This window comes from Clupea harengus, chromosome 15 (assembly GCF_900700415.2).
Source record: "Clupea harengus chromosome 15, Ch_v2.0.2, whole genome shotgun sequence".
Lineage (NCBI taxonomy): Eukaryota > Metazoa > Chordata > Actinopteri > Clupeiformes > Clupeidae > Clupea > Clupea harengus.
In genome coordinates, this window is record NC_045166.1 from 8,076,071 (window position 1) to 8,087,248 (window position 11,178).

The 11,178-nt window shown below is 45.5% G+C and overlaps 1 protein-coding gene across 1 annotated transcript; it reads right to left on the reverse strand.

Moving 5' to 3' along the window:
* Positions 1-8,073: 8,073 nt before the first annotated feature.
* Positions 8,074-11,033, reverse strand: tmem18 (transmembrane protein 18). Its single transcript, XM_012815733.3, has 5 exons — positions 10,810-11,033; positions 10,290-10,407; positions 10,025-10,079; positions 9,844-9,937; positions 8,074-9,150 (listed from the first exon to the last, which is right to left on the reverse strand). Exons 1-5 carry the CDS (start codon positions 10,900-10,902, stop codon positions 9,049-9,051), a joined length of 462 nt encoding a protein of 153 aa, XP_012671187.1. The 5' UTR covers positions 10,903-11,033; the 3' UTR covers positions 8,074-9,048.
* Between the last annotated feature and the right edge of the window lie 145 nt (positions 11,034-11,178).

Genomic DNA, 11,178 nt, shown 5'->3' on the forward strand with positions numbered 1-11,178 from the left:
CAGGCAACTAAGACAACCTATACTCTTTTTTTTCTCTCGCTCTCTCTTTCTCTTTCTCTCTCTCTTTCTCTCTCTTCTCTCTCTCTCTCTCTCACACACACACACACACACACACACACACACACACACATTGGTCATTCTCCTGCTCCACCCTGTGGAAGCCAATCACCACAGAGGACCACATGATGTAGAGGCAAATGTGACAGAGGTGAAACATGTAGATATCGATGGTGTGTGTGTGTGTGTGTGTGTGTGTGTGTGTGTTCAAGTTAGAGACATTGTGCGCCACACACGTGTGACGTGAGGTGACCAGAGAAGAGAGTGTGTAAGAGTGCGGAGGAGATACGTTGCTTTAATGTTGTACAGGGCCACTTCAAACACACAGGGTCCCCGTGGCAACCGCAGCAGGTGGCTCCTCAGTCACCACTGATCCCATTCATGAGCCCTCATGTGACGAACACACTCAAAGCACTTAGTGAAACGCAACACACACCAGAGGGAAGAGCAGGGACTATGTGCACACACACACACACACACACACATTTCTACATGTCCACGAGCACACATTTAGGGTACATAGAGTACACACACACAAGCACAGACACACTCATCTGTGCGTACACTAACTTATACGTATATTTAGTGAATGGTTTTACACTTCGACATAGATGAATGAAGAGTGGTCTGGAAGAGGGGCTCTTGGAATGAGCCACAAGTTTGCTGTGAAAGGAAAATATTTTAAAACTTCTCCCCACTTTTTTTTTTTTTTAAGAATGTGCTTCCAATCAAGAAATTAAGACATTTCGTCAGGGAGATATGGGCCAGAAAGAGTAAGGCCAAGATGAGACAGGAAACAAGCTTCATGAGAAACTCTCATTTTCACTCATAGAGTTTACCGTGTTAAATGTGAAAAGCAATTTTCAGTTCTTGGTCTGCGTGGAGCATAGGTATGTACTGAGTGGGACAAAATGTGTGCTACCTGCACTTTCGCTAACCTCTCTGTGACCTTTTCTGCCACTACCAGCACAAGTGTGGACAACAAATCTCATCTCCTCAAGACCTCAAGAAAATTGGCAAATAATAAAGTAGTGTGCGTGTGTGTGTTTGAGAGAGAGAGTGAGTGAGTTAGAGAGAGAGAGAAAGCTCATACTACATCAGCAATGTCTTTTTTTATCTTCTCTCACATATCCGTGGTTTTCGATCACAACAGTCACCAATTTCTCTAAACCATGTGATACCCCTCCCCTCCCCGCTGAAGGCCTCTCAGAACAACAGCCTGAGGAAACCCATTTCTTTCGCTGCACACATCACCTCATCAAAACCACCAACTTTACAAATGAATACTCCTATAAAATACCACATTTAGGGCCCAAAGCCGAGAGGAATCCCACGTGGAGGGGAGGGACGTATAAAGGGGGCGGACTAACGGGGCAGGGGAGAGCGGTTGTGTGTGACGTTAGCGAAAAGCCCTGCTACGAATGTTCCCTTGGTCTGAGGCAAGGAACAGAATGCATGCAAACAGCAAAATAATTGTTTTGGGGGGGTAGACACTGCTGACCATTGCCGTATAAACATGGTGCATTCCATTAGAGAGTGCTACACTGTTCAGGCTATCAAGGTTTTGAGCTCTGTGGTGGCTTTAAGTATAGTTACTTAGCATGTACTTATCATTATATAATGTAATTATCTATGTAATCACTCGTGCCAAACTTGGACTTTCTTGGACTGTTACCAAACGAGCCCCATCCTGAGTTGTCAATCATAAAAGCGTAAAATGGATCTTTCTTCAGTCAGCCAGCCTCGACTGGCATTGGCCGAGCACATCCAGTTGAGCCGGGCTCCATCTTGGCTCTTGTTGCACATGAGTCATCCTCTCACATCCAGTTGTGCCGGGCTCCATCTTGGCTCTTGTTGCACATGAGTCATCCTATCACCACACTGTGTATGGGGAGGGTGACGTGAGGTGTGCCCATATGACTGAAGCGCTGACGGGGCCTCATTACTGGAAGGCTGGCCGGCATGAACACCTCAGGCACAGATCAGGTTTCAGCCAACACAGTTTCTCAGATAAAACAGACTTCATCTGAGTGTCCTCTCAAGGCGTGTGTGAGCTGGGAAGATGAATTCCAGGTACAGTGTGTGTGTGTGTGTGTGTGTTTGGGGGAGGTCGTGGGGGGGTGTGGGCGTGGGTGTGTGTGGGTGTGGGTGTGGGTGTGGGTGTGGGTGTGGGTGTGGTGTGGGTGGTGTGTGTGTGTGTGGGTGCGTGCTTGCGTGCCTATATCATGTTTCATTAGTGAGGTCAGGTATTACTCTGTGATGTGTGTGTGTGTGTGTGTGTATCATGTTTCATTAGTGAGGTCAGGTATTACTCTGTGATGTGTGTGTGTGTGTGTGTGTGTGTATGTGTGTGTGTGTGTGTGTGTGTGTGTGTGTTGTGGTAGCCCAAGCTGCTCTTGGGCTCCCACTTAGTTTAAACATGGCTGATTTCCCTTACTAGGACTATACAGGGCAGGCTTTAGGACCCTGGGGAGGTGTTCTGGGGACTAGGCAGGTTGGGGACTAGTTGCTGATCAGTGCCAACTAGTCAGACAAAGACTTTAAAACAGTCAGTAAGAAGGGCTGACGAGCGAGAGAGAGACAGAGGGGAAGGTGCCGGTTGCACTGGGTGCAAGCCGGAGGGTTTACCCCATTTTCTGTTATGTTTGAATACCTTTGTTGTAACTTTAAACAGTTAATAAAGAACGTGCTTTTGGATAATTCCCTTGTTGCGTCTTGCTGAGAGATGGGCTGCGACAGTGTGTGTGTGTGCCTATATCATGTTTCATCAGGTCAGGTATTACTCTGTGATGTGAAACCTGCCTGCTGGTCAGTCGATGCACTTGCATCACCAGGCAGAAAGCATGATGATGTCATCAGGAATGCATATAATCCAATTTGAATGTATGCGTGGATTTATTGATGAAAGTGTGGTTGGTTGTGAGCTTTGGTTCCTTGCTGCATCATGTTAGCTAGAGTGCACTAGAGTTAAAGAGCTAGAGAGTGTGTGTGTGTGTGTGTGTGTGTGTGTGTGTGTGTGTGTGTGTGTGTGTGTGTGCACGTGTGTGTAGCACTTTATGTGCCAATTTGTGGCCCGTATAGTTGGCTCTGTGGTTCTGACAGAGTCAGTTCCACGAGCTGAGGCATTAGGCCCTGAGCCAGACTCAGCAGGAGGAACTCTCTTTCTGTGGAATACCAGCCAGAGCGGGAGCAGCAGATCGATAGCGCTGGCTGTGTTACAGTAAAATCAGCAGGCCTTCGCAAGAGTCATGTTACGACCACAAGCCCTGATGTTTTCCATGAGAATGTGACGTACATGCGATTACAGTAAAGCCTGTTTATCGGCCATGTATTCCGCATAGGGTCTTCCTCTCTATAGCTCCACTTGCTAGGCCCTTCTGTGGATGCAGAGAGTAGTATCAGGTTTCTGGCCCTCTAACAAATGTTCTGCCTCTATTACAGGAAGGCAGGTCACTCTTTGCAGGGTTTGCATTACTGATATGTGGCCTAATTTGGGTGATGTATGTATTGTTTACAGTAATTCCTCTTTAACATCTAACTCAGTGTTTCCCAAACTTTCTACAGTCCCGTACCCCTTCAGACATTCAATCTCCAGCTACGTTGCGGTCAAATGCATGTTTGGCACCCTGTAGACCCGGGTTCAAGTCCGGGTTGGGTGACTACGCTCTCCCCTCCCTTCAAATGGTGTCAGAAGTGGGATGGCTTGCTGTGAGGTCATCTGAGGTGTGCCCGTAAAACTGTACGAGGGACCCCCAGGTAGGTTGACCCCTGTGTGAGGGACCCCATAGATGGGTGGAGCACTTGTGTGTGGGGTGCCCTGGATGGGAGAAGTATGGTTGGTGGATGCGCGAGGGTGCGCTTCCCGAAGGTGAGGGCAGTGTGACGATGTGCCATCACTACACATGAGTATGTGCTCTGACTGCCAAAGCTTGGCTCTTTGGCGTTGCGGTCAGAGTGCATGTTTGGCACCCTGTAGACCCGAGTCCGGGTGGGGTGACTACGTTCTCCCTTCGCTACATAGACATTGAGTTATTCTACTTCTAGGCCAGGTACACACACACACACACACACACACAGGTATTCACCTTCTAGCTTCTAGGCTGTTCAGAAATGGCCCCTTCACACCCTAATGGACCCAGTCTGTATGGGCCCTTGCCTTCCAGATGTATCTATAGACACACTCAGACTCTGTGGGCCTGGATCCACACACACCACCAGCAACTCTATGTGGCGGCTTCACGTTTCTGTGTGTAAGCGCCGGAGGAACAGGAGGATCACCGGGAGAGAATAAGCCCGCGTGGGGGAGCAGACATCTTCCCTTCATTCCTCAGTGGTGAATCCAGTCATACAAGGCCAGCAGGCAAGAGGGATCTGTCTCGCCGACTCGCTGTGCAGAAAGCAGACTGTTTACTCTCCCTACGACTGCAGGAATCAATCACTCCTGTTTACGTCTCAATTTCAGAGTGGGCTAAGAGTAGCTGAAGATCAACAAACAGTAAACAAACCCAGAAGAGGGGGAGAGGCATGGACCCCCCAATGAGTGAAGGCAAGAATAGGGGGCGCATACAGAGAGAGAGAGAGAGAGAGAGAGAGGGGAGGAGAGAGAGATATGGAGGATTGTTTTGTGTTGTTTTAACAAGGTTTACTCAGGGACGGCTGGTTGCCAGGGGACTGTGCAGGGGATGGGTTGCAGATGCTGCAGAGGCTCTGAGACCTTACTCACCATTTGGACCCGGGCCTTGGACACTGTGGCCAGTCCGAGCAGGACCACAAGACCCACTGGAGGGGAACCACAGAGGAAACCCCTCGCAGCACAAGAGACGCGAGCTGCTAACACGCTAACTTACAGTGGGGAAAATAAGTATTTGAACACCTGCCGATTTCGCAAGTTTGGTCACTTGCAAAGAAATGTGTGATCTATAATTGTAATAGTAGGTGTATTTTAACAGTGAGAAACAGAATATCAACAAAAAAATCCAGAAAACTGCATTTTATAACATTTATGACTTATTTGCATTTGATGCAGAAAATAAGTATTTGAACCCCTAGCAAAACATGACTTAGTACTTGGTGGAATAACCCTTGTTGGCAAGCACAGACGTCAGACTTTTCTTGTAGTTGGTCACCAGGTTTACACACATGTCAGGAGGGATTTTGGTCCACTCCTCTTTGCAGATCCTCTCCAAATCCTTAAGGTTGCGTTTTCAATGGGAGGGAATGAGGTTCAAGCCCAATATTCCACATTACATGGCCCCATCCATAGTCCCCTCGATGCAGTGGAGTTGTCCTGTACCCTTGGCAGAGAAACAGCCCCAAAGCATAATGTTTCCACCTCCATGCTTGACGGTGGGGATGGTGTCATATTCAGCATTCTTCCCCGACCAAACGCGGAAAGTCGAGTTGATGCCAAAGAGCTTGATTTTGGTCTCATCTGACCACATCCTGTCTCCCAATCCTCCTTAGAATCATTCAAGTGTTCATTGGCAAACTTCAGACGGCCCTGTACATGTGCTTCCTTGAGCAGGGGGACCTTGCGAGTTCTGCAGTACTTCAAACCATTACGGCGTAGTGTGTTGCCAATGGTTTCCTTGGTGACTGTGGTCCCAGCTGCCTTGAGATCATTCACAAGCTCCCCCTGTATAGTTCTGAGGTTATTCTGCACCTTTCGGATGATCACCGATACCGCACGAGGGGATATCTTGCATGGAGCCCCAGACCTAGAGCGATGGACAGTTGTTTGGAGTTGCTTCCATTTACGAATAATCGCACCAATAGTTGTCTGCTTCTCACCAAGCTGCTTGCCGATGGTTTTGTAACCCATTCCAGCCTTGTGCAGGTCTACAATCTTATCTCTGATGTCCTTGGTCAACTCTTTGGTCTTGCCCATGGTGGTAAGGTTGAAGGTGTGAAGTATGATTCTTTGGACAGGTTTCTTTTATACTCGTCACCAGTTGAGATCAGGTGTACCTTGTTAGGCCTAATGAGGACTAATCTGTGTGCTTCTTGGGCACACAACTGGTCATTGGGAGCCAGAATTCTTGCTGTTTGCTTGGGGGTTCAAATACTTATTTTCTGCATCAAATACAAATAAAGTCATAAATGTTATAAAATGCAGTTTTCTGGATTTGTTTGTTGATATTCTATTTCTCACTGTTAAAATACACCTACCATTACAATTATAGATCACACATTTCTTTGCAAGTGGCCAAACTTGCGAAATCGGCAGGGGTTCAAATACTTATTTTCCCCACTGTATGTTCTTGTATAACACACACCAAATACACATCTAAATAACAAACACACACACAGACACACAGCCATTAACTCCATATAGCATTTGATTTATAAATTTGCATACATATACCATATTAAAGAGAGCTGCTTCTCTTCCCATCTCCCATTGAAGAGCTTGAAAAGATATTCAAGGTTTTTCTCAATGCTGCTGCATCTCTCCAAGAAATAATAAAAAACCTGTAAAAAAAATATGTAGCAACACTTGGAATAAGTATTTTTGGTCAGCTAAAGTGCATCAGATAAAAAATTAGAATAAACATTAGGCTGCTCTAGAGCTATAAGAAGAGCTCCAGAACGGATAGGTTCAGCTTACATCAGAGTGTTCTAAGCAAAAGCATTATGGTTGCTTGCATGAGACCAAAGAGGCTTCCATGTGTGACTGAAACAGAGCTGGAGACCACAGGCAGTGCCATGAAACCAGGCCTGCTTAGCCGGCCTTTTTCGAGCAACTCTAGCCACGTCTCTACTTCTGCAAGCGTGCCTCATGGCGGGCGGTTAAGTAAGAGAGGAAATACGGTGCTTAGCCAGAATTTCACTCCCTGGCGTGGTGGCAAAGGGAGGTCTAGCTTGCGATACGGATTGCATTCAAATCATCCCAGCAGTCTCAGGGTGCTTTACCGGGGTCAAGGGGTCACTGCCACACCTATGGCCAGCCCTCTCCCTCGTGCTTCCTGCACCTGCATCCAAAGCCAGGGCTGATGCGTCAGAGGAGGACCCGGGTGAATGTCAGCTCTTGTGATACAGCCGTGGATGTCCAAAATCACATTACTTATGGCTGTTTAATATTTACAGCGTGTGGCAGTTTGAGCCACACCATCGAGAGGAATGGAAAATAATTGGTAAACGTGTGGACGCACAGCTGGACGCAAAGGAGAGGCGTATCTTCCAGAGATAAGAGACGAATGTTGAATGAAATATGAAGAGAAGATAAACTAATTCCTAGGGAGAGGGCATCGATAGTTTCCCCTCCGCTTTGGAATGTTGGCTTAAGACCCAGACAACATAACCTGGTGTCTCTTTTTTTAAATGAAAAAAAAAAACTAAACGGCAGAGTTCTGGAATGCCCTTAAGAAGCATGACCTGCAAAGCCCTAGCGTGAGCAAAGGTCACTGAAGGTCACTGCTCCATCCGATCATTGAAGTCGAAGGACATAATGCTTCTGACCGGTCTAATCACTAGTCAGGCCATATCTTTTCATCACAATCCAATGAATGCATTCCTTTCAGTGACAAATTACATGTGCTTCCGGGGAGTCCGGCCATCAGCACTGCTAAACCATTGAGGGGACTTCAACACCAGAAGTAAAGCAGTGGGCAAATTACTGGATGACTCCCTGTTCAAACTCAGCTTCCCTTGATCACATGTAAAGTGTCCCTGAGCAAGACACAGACACCAAACTGACTCAAAGCTCGGCTGCCATCTCCATCAGCAATATGTGTGGGGTATACCTTGTAGTATGTCTGGGGTATACCTTGTAATATGTGTGGGGTATACCATGTAGTATGTGTGGGGGATACCCTGTAATATGTGTGGTGTATACCTTGTAGTATGTGTGGGGTATACCATGTAGTATGTGTAGGGTATACCCTGTAGTATGTGTGGGGTATTACTTGTAAAGAGCTTAGAGAGCGTCCATAACATAAAAAGTGCCACATAAATAAAGTTCATGAAAACTGGGATTCAAAGGAAAACACATTAACAAAATAAAATGAAAACTACTGATTTTCAGAGTGAATGTAATTTATTGTCACAGTCCCATAGAGACAAACTTAGCAATTTGTTTTTATTTACAACAATTGCAGTAAAGTTCCAAGCGTATGTCCCCAGTACCCACCTTTAAAGAAATAAATTAAAAAGGCATACATTTTATCAAAAACATTTGACATATTTGCATATTCATGAAAAAAGTCAACCACAACTATAACAATATGCTACATCTGTCATCAATCCACACAGCAGGGAGACAGAGCTCATCTCTGCATCCACCTACCTCAGGACTTCAGACGCCCCCTATGGATGGATCTATGTAACTGCAAGCCATAATAATACTGCATCTGCAGGTACTGTGGCCAGAAACCAGAAAGGGGGTGAAACTGTCTAGTAAAGCAAAGTAAAGCATGCATGTCCGTATGCATATGGACAAAAAAAAAAAAAAAAAATACACCCTTGGTCCCACAAAACACAGTATCTCATTCGCTCTCTCACATTCGCACACACACACACACACACACACACACACACACACTCACACTCACACTCACACTCACACTCACACGCAATGCTGATCACATAAATCTGACAGAGAAAGAAAAAGTAGGCACACTCTAAACACAGGTCCTTGAGAATCTCTTATCAAGACTGCTACAGTCTCACTGTGGCCCCATCATTGTGTTTCACCATCAGCCTGTTATGCTCAGTTCTGATTAGAGACCACAGTTCTAGGGAACAGAGTAAACTTCACCAAGGTCAGCTCTGGGGGGGGGTTACCGACTGACTGACATTTAACTCAAGACTAACAATGGCTGAAACTGAATAGGAAGTAATGAGGTCTAATGTCTAGATGGCATGGCGTAGAGGTCACCAGCAAACCCCGAACCCCCCCCCCCAAAAAAAAAGAAAAAAAAGAAATTGGATCGAATAAGCAGGTTAACTCGGGTCATGCCAGCGGTCGTCTCAGCGGCTGGTTGGAGGTCCGAGTTACTGGGTCTTCTTCTGGCTCTGCTGTCGTGCTGCTTTCCTCTTCAGCTGCAGGATTTTCAGCTCAGTCATGGTACAGAAGGTACGGTACACCCACACGGCCTGGAAACACAAACGCACACAGCCATCATGCTTCTCTATTCAGAGGTGTTACCTACCCTGTATTAACATTATCCTGCATGTGCACTTAAATCAGAACCTCAGAGGGAAAGAACTGGGAACAAATGCTTCCTTTAGCTCAGTGGTTCCCAAACTTTTTACAGTCCCGTACCCCTTCAGACATTCAATCTCCAGCTACGTACCCCCCCATTTTTTTTCCATGTTTGTAACCGCCGCCACGCACCCTCCCCCGCGCACATATTCAGCCTATAACACTTGAAACTGTGAAATTGTCAGGGTAGGTCACTAACTGCCACTAACTGCCTAGGTCACTAACTGCCACTCCCCCTCCCCCCGCGCATATATTCAGTCATGGTAGGTCACTAACCTACCTGTAGCTATTTTTGGCAGTGTAATTATTTCACTGAATATGGGTATACATGAGTATTTTTGGCAATGCGACTTGGCTATTCTGACTATTTAAGATTTCATGTCTATTTATAGCTCAGTTTGAAAATGTAATGGGCTTTTTCACTTTGAAACGCAAATCAAATGTTCTCCCCGCGTACCCCCTGAACCACTTTGCGTACCCCAGTTTGGGAACCGATGCTTTAGCTAAAGGTGGAGAAGGCTACATGGAGAAGGTAAATAACCACAGTAATCCACCACTGTGGCAAAAGCTGCAATCAAACTCACCACAATGATGATGGTATTGAACAGAAGAGGGACTGAGTACACCAATGAGATGAACATTCCTTTGGAGTCAAAGTACTGGAACTTGGAGAACAACCTAAAGTAGAACAGCACAGTGACTGTTAAGCGTATTTTGAGACTGGATATGGCAGAGGGTTTCAAAACTGACAGTTTGGAGACTTACCTCCAGTTCATGGCCGCCAGCTCATTCAAATACTCTGCACTGGCCACCATTCCAACTGTGTATCAGATTGGATACATACAGGTTATATCAATATAAAACTCAAACTCAGGTTTATCCTATGCCGATTTTACAAAGCAAGTCAATTAACGCTAATTCAGACCAGCTTGGTCAACATGGTGTACTGTACTATATACTTTGCATGCTAACTGGCCAATCGATTTGTCAATTTCACACTGAGCGACGGTGACAGAACAGATTCACTTACCCATCATTAGGAACAGACATATTTGAAGACGGTAGTGTTTGCAAGTAAATAGAGTAGCGACAAAGCAAAATACATGAAACGCAAGGAGTCCTATAAGCCATGTCTCAGACCACTGGATCTGAAAAAATAAAATAAAACGGGAATTAGCTAAGCCAATGTTGCCTTGGTTACTTGTTCATATAATGTGCTAAACAAAACCAGAATATGTAAGGTTACAAATGTGTCAGGTCAATGTCGAAACATACTTTTTCCAATTTCACACTTTCTTGTCCAAATACACATTTAGCGATAAGCAATTTCACAACAATCTATGGATATAACATACTGTTCGTCCAAGTTAGACTGGTTTGTTATTTTCAAAGATCAAACAAGAGTGGCGTTAAACTGGTCTAAGTAACAACAATCCTATCTTGCTATAACTCTAACATGTCAGCTAACTTTAGCTAAAATGTCTGGCCTGTGGGTTTACCTATGTTAACAAGCATATAGCGACATCATATTAATTGTATTGTGCACTTACAGTTTGCAGGAATGTCCACACAGACGTTACCCTTAAATTGCTGAAGGCATCAATTGGGATAGAACTAGTATTTTGTGCTTTCGAACCTGTCATTTTCACAAATTTAGGCAGGCAGATGTGCAACGTTGGCTAAGCAAAAGTCCCCACTATTGCTTCCTACTTCCGCGTTCTTCTTCCTCGCCAAGTGCAGTGCTGCGTTTCACTTCAAGTGGGCTTTACTGCCACCCATTGGGGAAATCGTTTTGCGACGCAGATTTACACTTGAAAAGAAAACCTGTCTTTTAACTAGGACAAACATGGTACCAGAGTTTTATTGAACTAAGTTAATAGTCTTTAATAGTCCTGTTTTTTTGTACATGTCCTACTCCT